The following is a 22,491-nucleotide window of genomic DNA, read 5'->3' as shown; positions in this document are numbered from 1 at the left end:
AGGGGGGAAACAGCAATGACACGGTGGCTGGAAAACGCCGACTAACCGAGCCTTCCAAGGGCCATTTGCCTGGCTCGCCTCTGAGGGAGCTATGGGAGGGGCGCAAAGCGCCGAGCCCTAGCAAAACACGCCACAAACACAACTGGTCTGCGGAGACGCCAAAGACACAAGGGCAATGAAGGGCTCGGGGTCTCTGACGGGCGGGTTCACGAGAGGATACACCTAGGACTGGCAGCATCCCACCGGTTAGAATGTATCCCCCATCCCCTCGGTGTGTGATCCACAGAGGTGGGGTAAAGCTGCAGCTGCTGGCAAGGGGCCCCAGGGGGCTGCGTCCATCTAACACAAGGCATAACGGTGCTGTACCAGTGTAACCGGCTGCGTGGATGCTCTAGGTTGGGTAGCTTACGTTGAGCAGGTTTAAACTAAGCTAAAACGCACTGCTCTTAAACTGCACTGCGAGGGTCCACACAGGGATTCGAACCAGTTTACCTCAATCGGGGTACGTCAGTGTGGAGACAAGGCCTTGGGCCTTTAGCTCAAGCTGTAGCGCCTCAGGTTTAGAGCTGAAGGAACCAGTGATGACCAAGATGATGGTCAGGATCCTTCCACAGTGGAAGAGAAACATCCCCTCCGCCACCCCAGCAAGCTCTCCGTCCTGCCTGATAGACGTAGCCTGCCTCGCTACCCCAGAAGCCCTGTATCACCTGAACAAGGCAACCAGCAGCCAAATCCAGGAGCAAGCTGTTTGGTACCTAGGGGTAGCCTAAAAATTGTCCCCTACCTTCCATCTGAGAAGACTCCCTGGGCCAAGATGATCCCAGCTTGAAAGGACAGAATTATGGCAATATGTTGTTTTTTTTTTTTAAATCATGCGAAAACATAAAAAGGAACCTTCAGCCATTTAAAAGTTACATTTGAACTTCCCTCTGGAGGAAATAGTATCAAAAGAGAGACAACAGCTGGGATAAAGGAAGGATTAGTCACCCCATTTACAGATTGGGAAACTGAGGCACGGAGAGATGCAGTGACCCATGCAAGGTTAGGCAGGGAGTCTGTGGCAGAGCCAGGACTTACCCACAAAACCGTCCTTCCTGGCACATGTGCCAAGTTTCCATCTGAAATTAGCTTTTATGTAATTTCATAAAACATGAAACATTGTAGCTTCATGCCCTGGAACGGATCAAGCGCCGCAGACCTGGTACTAACTGTTGCACTGGCCCCTGGGTGCTTCATTTAGCCTTAACTCGGAAAAAGTCAAAACATTTCCTCGTTTTGTAAACATTTCGATTTTCAGTTTGGAAACAACTTTCCATTCCCAAATTTCTTTTAAGCTTATTAAAAAACCAATTTCATTTTGAAAGCTTTAAAATGGTCGCAATGGAAACAAAACATGTTACGTGTCCCAACGCAATCCCCCTCGGAATTGCCAAAATCCGATATTCACCCGGCTTTATATTTTATTCCTTGCTCGGTCCTCGTGCTCCACCCGGTTCTGAGGTGCGGCTCAGGTGGAGCCAAGATGGTGGGCAGCCAGACCAATGTGTGCCTGCTGGGCTACCTTCCCTGGTTCTGAAACTCGCACCTAGGAATGGGAGACAGGGCAGATACCCCGGAGCACTGGCCGAATACCTGCTCCTGCTGCTGCCGAGCCAGCTCCATCTGCTGCTGCTGCTTCTCAAACAGCATGGCTGCCATGTTCTTCTGCTCCGAATGGGCCGTCAGAAGCTGGTCCCGCAAGGTGGAGAGCTGATTGATCATGACAAGCAACTGCAGCTCCTTCTCCGCTAAGCTCTCCTGGGTTCCTGGGCCAAGCAAGTAACCAAACAGCAGAGGGTGGGTAAACAAGGGCTGGCGGCTTAATAGATGATACCCCAATTATTCTACAAGGCTTAGGGTACCTCTACCCTGGTGTCAGAGGTGTGATATCAGCACATGCAGACATACTTGAGGTAGCTGTGAGCTGGCTACCTGGGGGAGCACCAGACGTACAGTCCCACCCAGTACCCTGGATATGTACTTCAGTGGCTAGCCCATGCTGTCACGGCTTCACTGCTATGGTTAATCGCAGCTAGCTGGGGTCAATACATGCTGCAGTCACACCTCTGACTGCAGCACAGACCTACCCTTAGAGCAGCGGTTCTCAAACTGTGGGTTGGGACTCCAAAGTGAGTCGCGATCCTGTTTTAATGGGGTCGCCAGGGCTGGCGTTAGACTCGCTGGGGCCAGGGCTAAAGCCTGGAGCCAGAGCCCAAGCCCCGCCACCCAGGGCCGAAACTTGAGTGCTTCAGCCCTGGGTTGTGGAGCTCAAGTTACAGGCCCTCCTGCCTGGGGCTGAAGCCTCACTATTTGGCTTTGCCCCCCCCTCACCCCCATCAGGGCTTTGGCCCCCCCTCTCCTGGGGTCATGTAGTTTTTGTCGTCATGACGTTTGAGAACCCCTGCCTTAGAGCCAGCAGAGAGCTTAGCTGGGCCTTGAACACAAATTCTCTAGATGCTTTATTGGCGGGGCTGCTTTGTATTTCATCCCTTTAGCATACGCTCCAGAGACTCACATAGTCGAGTTCTGACCAGATGAATAGTCACCAGGACTGGTCAGATCTTTTCCCCCAAATTCCAATGAAAATTGCTACTGGCATTTCCAATTTTGAGCAAAACCAAAAACAGGGGAGGGAGGATGTATGCACAGCTCACTCCCCATTCACACCCCCTTTTCAAACGCACAAGACAAAGGAGAAAAAGGGCAGGGGGCAGATGGGAAGGTAAGGATACAGGAGGGGATGGTAGTTACTCTGCCGCTCACCTTTCACCTCTTTGGATTCCATGGTGTTTCTACCCAGAAGCCTCTCTTTCCAGTCACTGGAGAGTAACTTCTCAATGGTTGGCATAACTGTCACCACAGGAGTGTACAAGGTGAGGCCAGAGAGATTGGAGAGAGACAGAAGGAGAGAAGTAGGAGAAACAATTTTAGTCAAGGCCACTGATTGTCATCACTGTCTATGAGTACGGCCCTACCAAATTCACGGACCGTGAAATCTGGCGTCTCCCATGAAATCTTATCTTTCATGTTATTTTTATCCTACAATACAGATTTCACAGGGGAGACCAGCATTTCTCAAATATGGGGTCACAACCCAAAAGGGGGTTGCGGGAGGGGGGTGTCACAAGGTTATTTTAGGGGGGAGGGGTTGCGGTATTGCCACCCTTACTTCTGTGCTGCCTTCAGAGCTGGGTGGCCAGAAAGTGGCGGCTACCAGCCAGGTGCCAGATCTAAAGGCAGAGCCCTGCCAGCATCAGCACATAAGTAAGGGTGGCAATACCACAACCCCCCTACAATAAACTTGTGACCCCCCCTCCCCTTTTGTGTCAGGACCCCTACAGTTACAACACCATGACATTTCAGATTTAAATAGCTGAAATCATGAAATTTACGATTTTTTAAATCCTATGACCATAACATTGACCAAAATGGACCGTGCATTTGATAGGGCCCTATCTATGAGGCTACATTGCTTAGCACCAGTTCAGGATCTTGTTCAAAGTACGTTTATTTGCATACCGGCGGCCTCTTTCAAAACTTTAGAAAAATAAAAGATACCCTCAAAATATGGGACCAGGATAAAGTTGTCCGTAGATCAGGGGGATTTCAATGGAGATGGATGTTCAGAAACCCTTCTTACCCTCTTTCAAGTTTCTGTTGAAATCTATCTTTTCCTGGCTGCTGACAGCAGGCTCAAACGCAGACCTCCTGGAATCTAACGCATTGCTCACAGGAGACCGGGATTCCTGCAGTGTACAAAAAGTGACTCTCAGTTTCCCACCTATCACCACAAACCTCCAAAGGGGGAAGATTCACAGGCTCTAAGGACAGACTGGACCACCGCGAACATCTAATCTCCTATGTAATACAGGCCAGAGAACCACATGCAGTAGCTCCTGTGATGGGGTGAAGCAGGGAGGAGAGAAAATATACGGAAGGGTATAAAATACTACCCCGAGCTCTGCTCTCCAAGAAATATCCCTGCGCACTCCTAACATAGACCCTCTCAGAGGATCTCAAAGCACTTTACAAAGAAGCAGTTTCACAACCTTTCTAAAAGGCAGGCTACTCACAGATGGAGAAACCATGGGAGAGGTTGAGTAACTTATCCAGTCTCTAGGCAAGAACCTGAGACAATATAAGGACTCTCATTGTCCTTAATGGGCTATTGAACAGGTCCTGGGAGAGTAGGAGAGGTAGGAACAGAGCCTAGGAGTGCTGGATGGCATTTCCAAGGAGAAGTCAATGGGAATTGGGTGCCTAACTTCTCTGGGCTCCTTTGAAAAGCGCAGCCTGCCTCTGAGCTCTGACCACTAGACAGCACTTCTCAACTGGAGACTCCTTACTCCTGACCAACCCCAGCCCCTTGAGCCTCTAATGCACTGAAGGCGGCTTCTTTTTTTTCATGCTGCAAACGCTTGTTTGCAATAGTTTTCAATTATTTCTTTAGGCTGCTATGCCTCTCTGCAAATGCGACCACCTCCGGGGAGGCAGGAATTGAAAGCAGCAGGGTCTGAGGCTATGCAAGCGGGAGTGGCTCAGCAGGGGGAAAACCCAAGAGCAATTAAAAAGGGAAAATGAAAGCATAGCTACAGGTTTCCCCAGAGGAACCGGAGCAGCTTCTAAGGCAGCACATCTGTGTGCTGCTACAGTGGGGCTGCTGGCTCTGTTCTGAAGGCCACTGTTCAAATCCCAAGACTGACTCGATAATATCAGCAATGGACAGAAAGCCTGGGGGAGCCTCAAATTTCAGCTTTATTTCCTATGGATGAGGAGTAAATGCAGGCAGTGGACAGGGTAACAACCATTTTCTCTTGCCTACTGACTACACTGCTGCATGGCCCAGGAGTCTAGGTTGAAATGTGGCATTACCCTCTCAAGTCTAGGAGGACAGGCAGGAAAGGGTAAACCTCATAGTGCCGGACAGCGCAGAAAGGCGGGAAGAAAGATGGTTTAGTGGTTAGGGTGCTAGCCAGGAACCCAGGAGGCAGTCACACCTCTGACATACCCTTAGTATGCTTGAAAACTTGGTAGGCCAAAGGAGCTTGGTTACCAGAGTGATGAGTGCATTAGAGATTCCTGGGTTAGACAGAAGAATTAAATAGCCAGACCTGGGGTCAGCAGGTGCAACTGCATTCAAGGCACAGACTTATACCACATGGAATCCCATTGACTTCATAAATCAGCACCAAATTTGGCTCTATGGAACTGCACCTGCTTACACCAGGCTGGGATTGGGCCCTGTGAGTTGGGTGGGAAGTGGGAGAGCCCAAGCCTGTAGGCAATGAGGAGAGAAGGGACCCAGGAGACTTAGCCCCACCTGTGGAAGAGTCCGGGGGTCAGCACTCTCTCTCAGAGACAGTGGCACTCCATGCAAATCGCTGGAGTGGGGATCGGAGCCAGTGGGTGCTCCCTGGGGGGACTCATGGCAGCTATCTGTCTTCTCTTCTGTCTTGATGGTGCAGTTCACCATGTTCCCGGCTCCATCGAGTTCCAGGTGGGGAGAAACAGGGTTCCTCATGGACATCCTAGGGGAGGAGAGAGAGGTCAACATGGTGACAGGGCCAGAGTGGTTGCGCTGGCCATACAGCAACGGTACCCAAGTTCTGGACGCAGAACTGCCAGGACCATGTTTCAAGAGGGAACCGCCCAGGAATAAATCAATCAGTGCCCCCATCCTCCCAGCCTGTACATTCCAAGAGCTTGGGTCTCTACACAGTTTAAATGCACGTTCAGCACTGTTGGCAGGAAGCTTGTCCCCACAGAGGGACATCTATGTAACTGTGTAACAGCTATTACTCCTTCCCTCTGGCTCCTAACAGACTGCACTGCAGCAGCCTTTTGCTCCCAATTCCTCCAACAGCCCTGCAGCATAGTCATCCGCCTGGAGCAAGCACGGGAACCCACTGGTTTCACTCTGTCTGGCTGGTTTGCTGTGCCACCAGGAGTGGGACAATGGTCTTGAGTTTTGCTGCCGTTTGCAGACCCTATTGTTTGTAGTTTCCTCAATGTTCCCTGCTGCGGGTACTGGCTCCAGAGACCAGAAGCTCCCAACAAACCCAACCCCCGTCCTGAGTGTGATGCCATGCGGTGATGTTGGTCTAGTAAAAAACAAAACACACAAAGTCATGGGATTTGGGGCCAAAACAAGCCTGTGAACTCCTGAAGAAACAACTGTACTTTGCATTTACCTAGCCACTTTCTGGAAAGGATCCAGCACCACTTTATGAAGTCTCACAACCCGCCAGAGCATGGGTGAGAAGAATAGCGGTACCCACTGCATAGATGAGCAATCTGAGGTGCAACAAGTCATTGACAAAGCTGAAAACAGAGCCCGGGAGCTCTGGCTTCTATTCAGTATGGGTCAGAAGACAGGATACAAGGAGTCAGGAGACCCGGCTCTGCACCCAAGCTCTACCACTGAGCTGCCCGCAGTTATATAGAGAGTCGCTTTCCCCACAGCTTTACATGAGAATGCTTCAACATGCTCTACGAAGATTCACTCATTACCTTCCACATGTACACCCCCAGGAAGTAGGCAAGTGTTCCTATCCCCACGTTCCAGATGAGGCTTGGACAGGTCATTGCCCTGACTTTTCAAAAGGTGCTGGGTGCCCAGCGGAAGTGAACGGGAGCTGCAGGGACTCAGCTCCTTTGAAGAACTGGGCCCAAGGTGACATGCCTAAGGATATGTTGAACCTGCAGGACACCTGAGGAACTCCTGGCTCCTGGTCTTGTGGCCAGACCAACCTGTACATCTACAGAAGGAGCTCCCACCTACCAGACGGCAGCACCAAGAAAAGTCCCCAACACACCAAAGTCAGACATGTTTCCTGTTGACATCAACAAGGCCAGGATTTCAACCAGATTAATTAGAAGAAGCTTCTTTTACCACAAGTCTCTCTCTCCCTCTCTCTCAGGAGTCCCCAGACCAGGGTCCCTCGAACCCAGTCTCCTGTCTTTGCCACCAGCCAGTGCCAGCTGCTTCAGAGTAAGGTTTAAGAGCAGCCCGCCCAATAAGGAAGTTTTTTCCTAACTTCCATCAGCTGAACTTTAGCTGGAGCCAGGCTAACCCCCACCCTTCATCCAAGTTTACTATAAAAGGTCAGATTCTCCAGAGGAACACTTGGCAAGCAGAACGCCAGGAGAACTCTCTGCAGGTGCTCTGCTTAGGGGGTCAGGAAGCAGAAATAACGACAAAATATTATATGGGATTTTAAAAAAGAATCCCATTTGCACTGCAACACTTGCTTGTGGTGCCACAGGCCACAGAGTCAATACTTCCACGTGAATATATGACAATCCAGGATATCACCACTGCTGGTCTCACAAGCCAGGTATGAACCCAGTGCTCACTTGTTCTACTGAGGCAGAGTCCCAAAAAGGATTAGACATGTCTATGGGGAAAGAAATAATCTACAACTGCTCTAGCAGGGATTTGTCTTATAAGGGCCACCAGCCCTGATGCCCCAGAGCATGAATTCGTCAGCAGCAGGGGACCAGCAAAAATATTACCCCTTCCCTCACTCCTCCTTCCAGAGGGAAATAATGAAAATATAGGGGCATTAAGGAGGGGATTTACACTCTCCCTGAAATATCTGACATTAGCCACTGTTGGAGACAGGATCCCAGGCTAGACAGATCACTGGGTCTTGTGCCACAGGAGGAGGAATGATGGACTAAATGGACCATTAAGGTCTGTTGTGGAGCGGCAGGTAGAGAGATACCAGAGTAGACGGACCCATGGGTCTGTTGTGCCACGGCAGGCGGAGGGATACCAGACCAGACAGACAGTTGAGTCTGTTGTGGTGCGGCAGGCGGTGGGATACCAGAGTAGACAGACCATTGGGTCTGTTGTGCCACAGCAGGCGAAGGAATACCAGACCAGACAGACCGTTGGGTCAGTTGTGGTGCGGCGGGTGCAGGGATACCAGACCAGATGGACCGTTGGGTCTGTTGGGGTGCAGCAGGCGGAAGGATACCAGACTAGACCGGCCGTTGGGTCTGTTGGGGTGCGGCAGGCGGAAGGATACCAGACTAGACGGACCGTTGGGTCTGTTGTGGTGCAGCAGGCGGAGAGATACCAGACCAGACAGACCGTTGGGTCTGTTGTGGTGTGGCAGGCGGAAGGATACCAGACTAGACGGACCGTTGGGTCTGTTGTGGCGCAGCAGGCAGCAGGACACTGGGCTGGACAAACGGCTAGTTATGCTCTGAAGTGGCAATTCTTACGTTCTAAAATGTGACTTGATGGAGACCCCCAAAGACCCCATAGAAAGAACACGCACCTGGAACGATGCTGCACGCTCCAGGCCATTTCAAGCCAAAGGAGGAGGGGAGTGGGGCCAGAGCAGCGGCTGCGCCGAGGCTCTGGGAGCTCTGGAAACGCGCAGGGCAGCAATTACATAACAAACAAAGCCCAGCTCAAGCTGTGAATTAATCAAACCGCTGAAAATAAAACCTTCCTCTCAGGAACTTCAAACAAAAGAAACGAAAACAACAAGGCCGGCTGGGTAATGAAAAGCCAGTGCTCTGAATAGGGGACAAAAGGAAGTGGAACAATAGGGTGTTGGACAAAAGCAATAAAGTAAAGGGAAGTGTGACAGCTCAACAATGGGGCACTGTGCGCGCCAGAGTTTCTGATCTTAGCAGGGCTTTTTTATCTCAGTTCCCTGCCCTTCTCTGAACAAATCATTGCACTTTCCAGGCTATTGGGTTTCCTTTTGGCTTGTACAGTAACTCCAGTCGGAGACCTACGTCTTTTAATTCTTATCCGTAGCACAGTCCTGCTTCTCTCTGGCCCCACAGCTCTCCTACCCCATCCCATCCCCAGAGGCTGAACAGACTCATCCCCCGGATGTTGGAGAGGAAGGTCCTGAAAGACTGATCAAGTGCCCCCACACAGGGACCCCTGATAAAATACATCAATTGCATTCGCTAGACTTCACCCATGGCAAAACTGAATGTGTCTGAGGACAGCTCAACGGAGGAGGATTTTAGCCTTTGGTAAGCCCCATCTAGACCATTCTTGATGAGAGAGGGTCTCTACCTGTCTGAGCCACTTGGGATCACGTTCACAGGTGTTGGCTTACATAGGTTGGGTAATCTCTAGACTCCTCATGACCACACCATCTCTTTGCTCTTAGCCTTCCACAAGTTAGCTACGTTGACTTCCCTGCAACTGACTAGGATTGGGGTCTTTCAGGTTAGACTTGCTCATCGGTGGCCATTAACGATCCCATGGCATTTTCTGAGAGTAGGGATCGGCCCCAGTGTTCCAGGTGAAAATTCTCCCCATCTCCCAGTGGTGCAGCACAATGGGCATCTGTTGGTTTCTACCCCAGAGGGGGCTTCATTCCAACTGAGCTGTCACTCTGTGACAATCTGGAGTCCTTGAGGAGAAAGGTACAATTTAAATGCACATTATTAGTTAGCTCCTTTCTTCTTCAGCTCTCAGAGCAGGTCAATTAAGTCTCAAATCCTCTGTCTACCTCCCATGCTGTGGTTATTATTAGTCCTGTTTTACAGATAGGAAAACAAAGGCAGAGGAGTGTGGGCATTTAAGCAACTTGCCCAAGTTCACACAGCAAGGATGGAGGGAATAAAAGCCAGGAGTCCAACTCGCCATCCCTACTCTAACCACTAGCCACCCTAACTGCTCCCTGCCTCTGAGAGCATTCCAGGGATGGGTAAAGGAACCCAAACTCTGGAGTTTCCTTGCTTTCTGCTCATGCATGGTCAATGCACTGGTCCAGTCAGGTTACCTTACATCGGCACTAAGTGCCAAGCCAGCATCTCCTAGCACGGGGCAAGCGAGTGTTTCAGTGAGAACCTGAGGCCCCCGTCCATCCGTCAGAGGGTATTTAGTGCGGTGCATGACCTGCTTCTTTAGCCTTTTAGCTAGAGAAAGAAACTCCGATTACAACATCCTGAAGGCCGCACAGGAAAGAACGATATACTTTGAGACTAATGACCCCCACTGAGTCTCGGGCGGATCTACACCGCACGGGCACACTCAACCCTGATGGAAGCCTGCGACTCAATCACGTTTCCTGTAGTGCTCCTTGGGTTCACTTGCAGCTAAACTGCAAGCCATCTCTTGCATGGGAGGATGGACGGGTCTTTGGTTAGGGGGCTAAGCTGGGACTCGAGAGAGCTGGGTTCAATGCCCTGTGCTGCAACGGACTTCCTGTGTGCCCTTGGGCAAGTAACGTAGTCTCCTTGTGCCTCAGTTCCCCAGCAGTAGCATGGATGGCAGGGGGCTGAGGATAAACACACCAAACACACACACTCTGAGATGCCTGGATAATGGAGGCCATTTGCACCTTAGACTGATAGAAGTGGAAACTTTCTCAAGCTTGGAGAAGTTCCTGAGGGGGCCCCCTATGCTCAAGCAGGAGCTGCACTTGCAATGGATCCTTGCTTTGCCAGGGCCCATGATGCCGCAGTCCAGCTGAGAAAGAGATTCCACCCCCAGGGCTGTCAATCCAGCATCGATCCCCTCACCCCCATGACATTCTCCTGTGCGCGCACACACACAGACTATAATTCATTTTCAGAAGCCCTTAACTAACCTACAAAGATCGGCCTGAGAGAACTGGGATGGGACCATCTAGGCAACCTGCCCTGCGGATTCACAAGAGATCAGGAATGGAAATTAACTGAGCAAGGGGGAAAAAAAATATTCAGGGTCTCATTCTAGCTCTTTAAAAGCAGCAAAGAGTCACAGACATATTGGAGCATGAGCTTTTGTGGGTGAATATCCGACGAAGTGGGTATTCACCCACGAAAGCTCATGCTCCAATACGTCTGTCAGTCTCTAAGGTGCCACAGGACTCTTTGCTGCTTTTACAGATCCAGACTAACACGGCTACCCCTCTGATACATTCTAGCTCTTATTACTGCAAAAAAAAAAACAACAGCAAAAAAAAACCCCAACCCTGCTCCATGCACAACCCCATTGTGCAGGGGAGAGGGGAGATAAAGACTAGCCTGTTCTTGTCACAGGTCTCTCTCCTTCTCCCTGGTATGTAGCCCTGTAAGAGGGCTGCCTTGTCGCCTGGACAATGGAGGAACCAGGAACAATCGGTTTGTGGCGCAGTGAAAATGTATTCATTTTTAAAGAGCACACAAAAGGAAAGTTCCATTCCGCCAGCAGGTCAGATTTCCATTGTACTTAACCTTTCGGAGCCACTGGAAGTTTACTCTTAAAATGGGCTTGTTACTTTGATAAGTGTCTGTTTGAAAAGGGCCTCATTGTATTTTTATTATACAGTTTGCCGAACAGGGGGGAAAAAAAAAGAAAAGAAACCCAGTTATCTTGTTACAGGGCTTGTTCCACTAACAGGCCTCTTCTAACAGTCTCAGCTACTCTGCTCAAGAGGCTCTTCTGTTCAGCAGACAATGGGAACAGGAACAATTGGCTTGGCACATGGAAAATGTCTTCATGTAACAGATCTTCTCCTTTAATGATTCCTCTTTTGTGGTGGGGAGGGGAGTGAACTTAGTATCAGGGAAAGATGCCAGTCTGAAAGACTGAAGTCTTCCACTCCCAACGGCAGGTCCAGAACCATGGCTTTCTTGGTGCTTGGCCTAGGAGGAATGACCTCTGATGGGTAGAGGAGAGTTTGGTCTACAGGGCCTGTAGTTCTTGGATACCCTGCTGAGAATCCTAACAAGAGCTGTCCCAAGGCTGAGTTTGTTTGGGTGATGTGGACACTTAATCATAGAATCACAGAATTGGAAGGGACCTCAGGAGGTCATCTAGTCCAACCCCCTGCTCAAAACAGGACCAATCCCCAGACAGATTTTTACCCCAGTTCCCTAAATGGCCCTCTCAAGGATTGAACTCACAACCCTGGGTTTAGCAGGCCAATGCTCAAACCACTGAGCTATCCCTCCCTTGTCCACTAGCAATGTATGGGGCCAGATCCTCCACTGGTATAACCACGCTGCCTCATTGCAGGGAGGAGGCCTAGGCGGGGAGTGTGCAGCTAAACCCCTCCTTAGCATGGTGAGGATCACGCTTAATCCCATGTCAGCTCAGACACGTGGCTGGGCCTTGTGACTCACTCCTGCTCTGTGCAGAGGGCTAGAGCGGGTGCTTCACATCAGCTCATGCAGCCCTCGCTTGCAATGACAGCACCACACCCTCCTAGGGACAATCTGAGCAACCCCGTGATGGGAGAGCTTTGGGAGACCCCCAATGACTGCCAATCGCTCTGCAGCGTCGACTCCCTAGGGAATTTCTCCCCTTCAGGCTGTATGCTTGTTGACGTCAGTGGAGTAGGCTGAGGAGCTGGCTCCATACGACCAAGGACTGAGAGATCTTGGGATGGTGACAACATTTCCCAACAGTAGCTGTGCGGCTTTTCTTTCTGAATTATTATTTCTATATGGCACATCCTGCAATTCTCCCCCTGGGTTGTGCCACCCTTCCTGGCTAAAACTTGATCCTATCTCTCCTGTTTATTCTGTAACAGGATGGCTCAAAATGCCAGGGCAGACTCTTTAACAATATCCACCCCTGGACTAGCACCACATGAACTTTTGGAGGCCTTGTATTCAGGGAGTAGCAATCACTGGGGCCAGGGCCTTCACCAAAGCTACTCTGTGGCCATATATGGAGTTTCTCTCTGTAGTTACTGGTCAGCAAATGTTAACTTGCTTGAATTAAGACTGGCTTGGCTCAGCTACACAGGACAGGGCCTCGGACAGACCTGGTTAGAAGTAGGCCCAGGATGTTCTTGTTCTAGCAGGGAAACGAGGGTGCTGCATGATTGCTGCCCTTCTTCTTCATCCCCTGGGTAAAACACACTCTTGCTGATTGCCTGCTGTGACATGCGCTGCTGACACGAGTGCTGGCTACAAGACTCTCTTATTCCTGTTCACAGGCACATGATGAAACCAGCGTGGTGAATAGAAATCTCCAGATTTCTGTCCCAGACACCTAGGCAGAGCGGGAGGGTGAGTTCCAGCCTCACTCCAGCTGAGGCACTGAACCATGTGATAAGACCAGGGAGACTGTGTCCCACGCATCATCAGTTTCCTGTGATTGCAGGGAGTTAAGCTGTGTCCTCCCGAAGTGACATAAAATAAAACCCATTGAGGAGGAGGAGAAGCAGGGTTGGGTGGGACAATGTAATAACAGAACTTCAGTGCAACAGATCCCGTGTGCTGGCCAAGGGGAGCCTTACAGTGGCAATACAACTGCATCGAACCACGGGGACAAATGCTGCTCTTAACTCGTAAAATGGGTCAAATGTTCCCCATTATTTATCCCACAGGAAAAACAACTGGCAATGAAAGAAACGGGCCTTTGAGCATCCAGCCCTGGTAGGTCCGACGTGGTCTTGCCAAGAGGATGTTCCGTGGAGAAGCTGTGTGCTTTGGCAGCACACGCAGAAACATCTGAGGAGCTTCCAAACCAAATGTGTTTGAGGAGAGGTCAGACGAGGCAACTACGCACCTGCATCAAGTGCTATGGGGTGGGACGGAATGAAGGACATAGTCTAGCAAGGCATCTCAGAGCAGTTGGGCTCTTCCACTCCCTGCAGCAGAGAGGATATGCTCCAAAGCACTTGTTTGATTCCTACTGCAGCGAACATGGTTCTGGCTGCAGCGTGCATAGAGAGAATGGCGCATGCACACCCACACACGCAATCTCCGAGACAGGACAATACATTCCAGCAATGTCCAGCTTCCCCAACCATGCAAAGGAGTTCCTGCAGCTAACTCAGAAGGGAATGCATCACGCTCCCTGAGCCTAATTGGGCCTTTTGAAAGCCAGCTTTTAAAAAAAAAAAAAAAAAAAAAATGGGGGGAGTCAGGAGCGGGAAGAAAGCCACATCCAAGCAAACCCTCTCAAACAGCCAAAGCACAGGATGAGCAATAAAAAGGGTCCAATTAGAGGCAATCACAGCTATTTGTTACCCTGGCAATTCCAGCCCTCCTTGTCTCAGAAAGAGAGGACAAGTAAGTACTCTCCTATGCCAACTGGTTCCAGTATTGTTTGAGGTTAAAAATAAATCCCTTCTCTGGCAACTGTAATGCTCTCAACTAGGTGCTAAACCTACACCAAGGGGACTTGATTTGAAAGGGCTCTTGCAACAGCCGAAGATGGGGAGAGCATCTGAACAGTGAAGGCACCGCGGGAGTCAGCATGTGATGCTAGCTCCCCTCGGTAAATCATGTGAAGCCTGGTTTTTAAAAGAGCTCAGGGCCTAATTTGCCAATTCAGCACCCGCAACTGGGGCCAGATTTTCAGAAGAGTTCAGCATCAAGTGTACACCGGTCTTCTTATTCGGGTGCCCAAAAGGGAGCCACGTTCTTCTGATGTCAAATGAAAGGGATACTACTTACCTACCGCTGCAAAGAAGCTGGTCATTCATGCTTCAAGAGACTGGGATGGAAGGGGTTAACCATGCAAAATATTATACCAAAAAAAAAAAAGGCAAAAAAAAGTTCAAAGCAAGAGCTGGGAAGGGGCGCGGAGCTGTGTGGGAGAATCCTCTTTAGAGCACGTTATTTATTAAAAAGGTCTAAGAGCCTGCTCCAAAACCCAATGGAGTCAAAAGCTACACCTACATGGCCCCACCATATGGCTGACAGGGCCATGTAGACATTGCACGGCCTACGGGGTGTGAACCACAGTGTGAGTTGATGTGCTGTGTTTTAATTGCCCCGTGTGGATGCTGCTGGGGTGACCTAAAAGGTACCTAGTTCACATTAACGTAGTCCTGTTTCAACCCCTGTAGTCCAAACTGAGAGGCCATGTAGACACAGCCTTTGACTCCACTGGGTTTTAGACCAGCCCTTGAGAATCCAACAGACTCATGCATCAGGCCTTGGATGCGTTCACTCTGCTCTGTTCTCTATTTACTCTCCTCTGAAAGGCCGCAGTCGCCAGAACCAGTGGACCAGAAGAGTTACCTAGTCTTGCCCGTTGCTCCTCCATGCAGCAACACTTCCAGGAGAAGGGCAGTCAGTCATTCCTAGATAAAGCACAGCACCAAGCCCTTTCCAGGTGATAGCAATTGTTCCCCATACATAACCACCGCCAGCAGGCAGGGAATCAGATGGCTCTGGGGATTGGCATTGGCATAGGGAAAAGGCACTTCTTACCTCCGGACACCGGGTCAAATCCAGCCCAGGTTTGCATTGAAAATGATGAATGATTAGATACCCCTATGACCTCTGATTCCTGAAACTACTCAGCTTGGAAGTGCCAGTTCCTGATGGAAAATACATCTATCAGATCCTTCCCAGAGCTGCAGCGTTCATCCTGGGAGAGCTAGAGTCTCCTCCACTTGGAGACAGGCCAGAACTGAAATCCCGGTTTGGTGTAGCAGAGCACTGGGGAAAATCATAGAATCATAGACTTTAAGGTCAGAAGGGACCACTATGATCATCTAGTCTGACCTCCTGCACACACAGCTCTAGAGAGGGACCCGCTGGGGAAACCCTCAGGCACAAGGATGAGCCCTTGGAAATCAAAAAGCCCCAGGAGCAAACTCTACAGCTGGGGAACTGCTACCATGGACATCCTGCCTGCAGTCCCTGCTATAGCCCAGCAAAAGCACCTTGGCTCTCCTGTAGGAGGAACTTTTTTGCAAGGTGCTTTTGCTACCACATGTCAAGGCAGAGAGAAATACAAATATATTCCTGCATTTGAGCAGGGTACCTGGTGAGCTCCCCACATGAGCCCACCCCCAATCCTGACAACCAGGTTATAAACACAGTAGCTGCAGGATCCTCCCTCCAGCAGCAACTCCTACCATGGAAAACCAGGATTGCAGTCGCCACAGGCAGTAAAAACCTAAGTGTCAGTCTCCCTCACCCTCCCATGTTGCATAACACCCATCTCCCCATCGGCACACTGCACAGTTAACACTAAGCGCCACGGGGTGGCTATAAAATACCAGCGGTCTTTGCACATTCCAGGCTGCAAAAGCGGCAGCCTGCATGCACCCTTGAGACGGGGGAGAGAGAGGAAAAAATAAGAACACATACATTTCTTCTTCCAAACACAACTCGAGGAATCCCTGCTGGCCACAAGGGGAGACAATAGCACATATCCTGCCAGGCAAACATATTGCTTTCCTGCTAGACTTGGAATGTCCTTTCAGGGCATTTTCCAACCATTTCCACCCAGCGTAGCTTAATAAGCAAAAGAATAGACGGCTTCCCTCTGACACCCATCCCTCACACCCACAGAGGGGATATAACATCCCTGGACTCTGGAAAAGTACCCATCATTTTATTTCAAGTCTTGCAATGTTTTGCTTCAATCCCCAGCTGCCGGAGTCATGTGATTACATTCATTTAAAGGAAAAGGAAGTTTCTAGCCCACATGGTTGCAGAGACATGCTCCAACAGCAGAAGGCAAATAAAAATAACCCAAAGTTTATATACATATTAAATCTCATGATGTTTACAAAAATCTCGTGATTTCAGGGAGCGTGACCTCCTGATATTTGAACACTTGGGATTGGCAATTCTGAGTTCTGATTTTAGACTCCCTGGAACAGGCTCATCTATCTGTATGGTACTTCTATCTCTAGCAAGGTTAGAGTAAATTATAATCTTTGGTGAAAACAGCAGAGACCTCAAAGACTTAGTAAGCAGGCTTCTGTTTTTTATAGACCTGAGATCTTGTAAGACTGAATTATGGACCCTGGTAGGACATTACATAGATAGGCCCATTCAGAAATATACATCAACCACTCCTAAGCATGCTCAGGGGTTAATTTTCAATCAACAGGAGACTCTGAGAAAAGTCGTAGGTGGCAGACTGGACAAATCTGTGTTCTGTAGAGAGCAGGTTGTGGCCATCCACCTGTGACTGAGCAGAGGCTGCTGTCTCTCACAACACACACACACAGAGCGCAGACAGAGCTAGCTGCCTCCAGAATTGGTCTGCAGCCAGCCCCTGGAATCTAGGGAAGCAGGTTAGCTCCAAACAATGGAGAGCACATTCCATGGGTCACTGCAGTGATCCAAAGATGGAAGGCGGGAGTTGGATGGGGAGAGAACAGGAACACTGCATAGATGGGGAACTGTAACCAGAGACGGCTGAGAAGATGATGTGGGGCTAACCCATCCAAAATAGCTTTAGGCAATCTCATCAGCTGGCTTTGCAAAATTTTGGCCCAAAGTAGCAACAACCTCATGGAATCATTTCCCCTCTCCCACAAGCCAAACCTCAGCAAAGCTGAGCACAATTCCTTAGCCAGGTCGTGGTGCAAGGCTACCCCCGGAGTCGTAACACAGTCTGAATTGGTTGCTGAAGCAGGGTTGCATTTCCAGTAGGGCCAGTCAATGAAATGTGAAATTTGAAATGGAAAAAAGGGGACACATTTCACCAAAAAAAATCCACAAAAGATTTTTTTTTTTTTGGACCCACTCCAGTTCACAGCGCCGACAATGAGACACAAGGACTTCAGGCAACTGGCCACAGCCTTTGGTTTGCATCCATGGCAATTTACAAACACGGCTTTGGCTATTGGAGGACTCCCATATTGTAAGATGTGTACATTTGATTAAAGCAGCAGGAGACAGTCTATTAAAGCATACAGCCCCATTCTTCCTGCACGCCCAGGATGGAAGTCCCCCATCCACCTTCAAAAAGATGCTAAACCGATTCTGTAACAAAACAGTAGACACATAGGTCACACGTGCCAGCTAATCCACACACATCATGAACAGAACCAACCTACAACTCCAAGAGCACAGGCCTCCACCACTGGAAGGGAAAAGCTCTACCTGCTGTCGATAGGGCTTTTATTCTCTGTGCCGAATGCAATCTCTCATATGCTCACGTATCATCTTCATAACCCTGGGTATTAGAGCAATAGAAGCTATTGCATTTATTTACCTGGGACTAGACTCTTCACTGCAGTGAACCAGTCAGCCTTAAAACACACACAGACGCCTTGCATTTAAAACCTTACACGGGCACCCGTGATCCAGAAGGGAAAACCACCCCATTTGCTTTCATGAAAAGCCACCAGGTAAAGAGGTTGCTGGAGATGTTGCAAATTCAGCACCGTGAAGAAGGAAGGTAGGGAAGCGATGGTAGCATTCCAGCACGTATGGCAACAACTGTGTCTTCGCAGTCAGCTAGGCCCTCCTTTGGCAAGATGGTGCCCAGGGCAAATCAGAATTTGGCAGGCCCCTCCCCAAAATGGCAAGTGAGCAAATATTCACTGCCAGCTCCAACATTAGCCACTTGTTATTCTGCTGCCTAGCTCAAAAGACCCCCCCAGGACTGTCCTGCAGCTCGGGATCTGCATCCATGTCTCTTCTCAGCTGGCACTTTAGGGAGCTCTCTGCCTGCACTTGCCTTAGGAAACAGGGCTTTGGAGCGGAGCCCGGAGCAGCAGGTTTTTACCTGGAGCTGGAGCAGAGCCGGAGCACAGCTCCAAAGCCCTTTTAGGAAACCTGCTGTTCTTTGCATAAAACCTCCCACCCTGAAAAATCCCACACTACTTTACAGATATAGGCCTGATCCTGCCAGGGGCTGAGCACTCGGGCCCCGATCCAGCATGCTTGGCTTCAAGCACGTGAGTATCCTGAGGACTTCAGCAGCCCAGCTCCAGTGGATACAGCAGCAATGACAGGCAGCAGCCTGTGGCGGGGGGGGTGGGAAGTGTACCCTACAACGGTGTGAATGGGATTGTGTGCAGCAGCCCGTGCAGGGGAAGGAAGAGCAGTTTTGGCTGGGACCTGACTCTTGGGAAGGACCACACAGAACAGACAGGTCTCTTCCCAAACCTTCACCAACTCCACGGAGCGCCAGTTATCTCCCCAAGAAGGGGAAACTCTGCCAGAATCCGAACCCGTGGTTCCAGCGGGCCTGCATATTTCCAGCCTGAGCCATCCCCCTGGCCTCACTCCCTGAATGCAACAGGCTCCCTTCTCCAGTCCGGTGAAACAGAATCATACCAAAAACGTGTTAGCAACGAGTCCCCTTTCAACCACCCCCATGCACCTGCTAAAACTTTCCGACAGGGTCAGATGGAAACAGCCATGCTTTGCTTCAGTGCAAATGCCACCGAGACTCAAGGGAAAACGGACTAAGTAAGATGCACTGACTGTATTCAGGGACCTTCCCTCCAACAGATCCATGCCATTCCTGCCCTCTCCTGAGAAGTGGCCATACTACAGAATAGCCTATCTGTCCTAGGTACTTGCATGGCCCCTATTACTGCAGTATCTGACTGGCTCACAGCCTTCAGTGTATTGGGCCTCATGACACAGCTGTAAGGAAAGGCACTACCAGTATCCCCCTTTCACAGATGGGGAACCAAGGCACAGCTAGACTAAGTGACATCCTCACAGTCACACAGGAAATCTGTGGTAGAGCAGAGAACTCTACCCCGGTCTCTCAAGTCTTCCGTGAGCACCTACCCCCTCTCTAATGAACTTTTCTAAGAATCACTTGGGGAGGAATCTGCATTTCTCATCCATTGCCGTGGACCCCTTTATTCACCCAGCGTCGATCTCTTTCCCCCATTTGCCCACGTACTTCCTCCCAATGAGGAGGAAATGGGTCACAAACGTTGATGGGAAGGAATAGTCTCTTGGCCTCTTCTCAAGGGGGGAGGAGGTGTTGTTTCCATCACTTAGTCAGTGGCATGTTTGAATGCACTTTGGAAAAGAGCACGGTTTCCCCCACCCATTCATTCAGAGGCCAAGGCTGAAACACTGGAAAATAGAAACAAAGGGTTTCTGTCACGAGACAGCATCGGGAGATTGGTCAGCACTCCGGGTAAGCTAAAGCAGCGACTTTCACATTTGATGTATAAAATATTCCCCTCAGATCTATCTAGTATTTCTAAGACAACACACGCCTTCTTGGCCAACGCCAACATCGAAACAATTAAATAATTCAGAGGTGGGACCTAATCAATGCCGCAGACCTGGGGAGGGGAAAAAACCAGGTCAGTCACTAAGTTAAATTAAGCGTTTGCAGGATAGGAAGAAAAATTAATTATGGGGTTTCTACAGATGTGAGGTAAAGGAGCTGGGAGAAGCTGGGGGAAGGCTGACCAATAAGCTTTAGCATATGTCTGCACTGCAATAAAAGATCCGCTTGGCATCGCCCCGGCTGACCCGGTCAGCTGACTAGGGCTTGCGGGGCTAAAAATTGCAGCATCAATGTTTGGACTTGGGCTGGAGTTTGGATTCTAAAACCCCACAATGGGGCTGGGTCTCGGAGCCCAGGATCCAGCCCGTTCCCCAACGTCTACACACCAATTTTGTATTGCAGGGCAGACATACCCTCAGTGGCAGTTTCTGTACCATCATCAGCATCACTACGTATTTAGCGCCAAATACTGCTCTCGCTTACGCCAGTGTAAATCCAGACTAACTCCGCTGAAATCTCCTGGGCAGATCCTCAGCTGCTGTAAATTCACCCAGTTCCATGGTATAAATTGTCATAGGTGCACGGAGCTAAGATCGCTTACACCAGCTCAGAATTTTTCCCTTGGATTTGCACCATTCTGATACTGCAGAATCTGGCCCTTAAAGAGAAGAATTAATGTCTTAGAATATGCAAGCCCTATTTTTCTAACAGGTGTGCGGAATATTTTATCTCACTCTTACCTACTCAAATTCAAACATAAAATAGCGTTTGCGCCCACCTTTCCTCCCCCACTCTGTGGTGCAATGTGGAATAAACTTGTCTCTCTCGCCAACAGAAGTTGGTCCAATACAAGTTATTATCTAACCCACCTTGTCTATTTAATTTCCTTTCCATTTCCTACACTGAGCCGGGGGCGGAGGGAGAAGGAGAAAAGGGAAAGAACAGATGAGGCAACCCTCACACTTCCAATTTGAGTCGATAGGAAAATTTTCAGTTTGAAACAAAATTTTCACTTTCACTCATTTCATTGAAAAATTCTGCTTTTTTTTTTTTTGGTTTGTGGGAAATACCATTTTTCAACCTGCCGCGCACCTGTCTATGGGACACTGAATCTATTCCTTCTTCAGTAAAACGACGAGTCCTATTTTTTTTTAAACAAAGAAAATAGTAAATAAAGAGAAGGGTGGGAAACACAGAAATCCAGAGTTGGAAGGGACCTCAAGAGGTCATCTGCTCCATCCGCCTACATTGAGACAGGATTAAGTACACCCTAGACCATCCATGACTGATATTTGTCTAACCTATTCTTAAAAACTTCTAATGACAGTAACCTGTGGACACGCCCAATCCATTTCAAGCTCATTTAACGTTCTTTTTCAGGACACAAATTCTACAAACTAGGGTTTAAACAAAGAAAAATTAGAATAAATGGCATTTTTCCTTCATATGCTCTGTACCTGCTTTCACCTCTGGAAAGCCACCATTTACTAATTTAGAAGCCTGGTTCCAGGAAGGTGCTAAGATCGGATTGAAAAAAAAATTGACAAAAATTTTTCAGTGAAAAGGAAATTATTTTTTTGGCGAAATGCATTCTTTTGTTGTAAAACTTTGAAGGAAATTAACATTTTCATGAACATATTTTTCCTCCCAATTTTCAACAAATGATTCAATTTGAACATTTTTATTCTGTTTCGACTTGAAAAAGTGGTGTTGCATTTCATTCTTTGCAACTTTCCCCCTCTCCCTTTTTCCCTCACAGAGAAGGCGAGAAAAACCCCCAAAATTGAAAGTTACAACAAAGCAAAAAGTGTCATTTCTCAAAAAAAATCCTCGAAAAATTTTTGAATGAACCAGGAAAATATCTGCCATTTTCAAGCATCCCCAGTGCTGAGTGCCTTCTGCAGAGTGAAACTACTTCCAGTGGCAATGGAGGATACCCAGCATGTATAGGGTGACTCCTGGCCCCATTTAAGTCAATGGGAGTTTTGTCACTGATTTCAATGGGGCTGGGATTTCACTCTCAGCATGTTACAGATTGGACCCTAAATGTGGAGATTGCTGGCCTATGCAAACCAGAATCCATTTTACACTCCACGTGCTCTTTACCAGCATTCAGCAGGATGATGTATTGGGGACCTAGGTGGTGGTAACAATCAAGATTCTTTCCAAAGCCAACATCTCCACGCAGATTTTCATTGCAGTAAAAACAGACCTTGACCCAGCACATGTGACTGTTTTACAATCTGTGTACTGCCAAGGTATCTTCGACTGTAAAGCATGTGAATTTCACTTACATTGGGATCCAGTTACACAGAACTCAGATCTAGTGACTGCGGTGTCGGCAACTCTTTGCAATTTTCAATGTTTTTCCTCAAAGCCCCAGCTGCTGGAATCAAGGCATTGCATAAGAATCTCATCTTTCTTTCTTTTTTTTTTTTTAAATAAGTTTCTAGCCCTTGCAGTTGCAAAGAAAAGCTAGAAAACATGAAGCAAGTGTGACCTAAAGGCTGAAAAAAACAGAAGGCAAATAAGAAGAGCCCATTATTTATTATTTTTAAAAATCTCACAATGTTTAAGCCAAT

General features: G+C 48.9%; 1 protein-coding gene across 2 annotated transcripts in view; it reads right to left on the bottom strand.

Annotated features, from left to right (window-relative positions):
• Positions 1-22,491, bottom strand: part of SOX13 (SRY-box transcription factor 13) — a 60,074-nt gene that overhangs the window by 18,538 nt on the left and 19,045 nt on the right. For both annotated transcript variants that reach the window (XM_045016443.1, XM_045016444.1), the window contains exons 5-9: positions 22,204-22,292; positions 5,360-5,567; positions 3,680-3,785; positions 2,803-2,889; positions 1,633-1,805 (exon numbers count right to left, since the gene is read on the bottom strand). In XM_045016443.1, the coding sequence (XP_044872378.1) occupies positions 1,633-1,805; positions 2,803-2,889; positions 3,680-3,785; positions 5,360-5,567; positions 22,204-22,205 (576 nt within the window). In that variant the 5' untranslated portion in view covers positions 22,206-22,292. The remainder of the gene's footprint in view (positions 1-1,632; positions 1,806-2,802; positions 2,890-3,679; positions 3,786-5,359; positions 5,568-22,203; positions 22,293-22,491) is intronic.

Source organism: Mauremys mutica, chromosome 4, assembly GCF_020497125.1.
Source record: "Mauremys mutica isolate MM-2020 ecotype Southern chromosome 4, ASM2049712v1, whole genome shotgun sequence".
NCBI lineage: Eukaryota > Metazoa > Chordata > Testudines > Geoemydidae > Mauremys > Mauremys mutica.
This window is presented reverse-complemented; position numbering and strand designations above follow the sequence as displayed.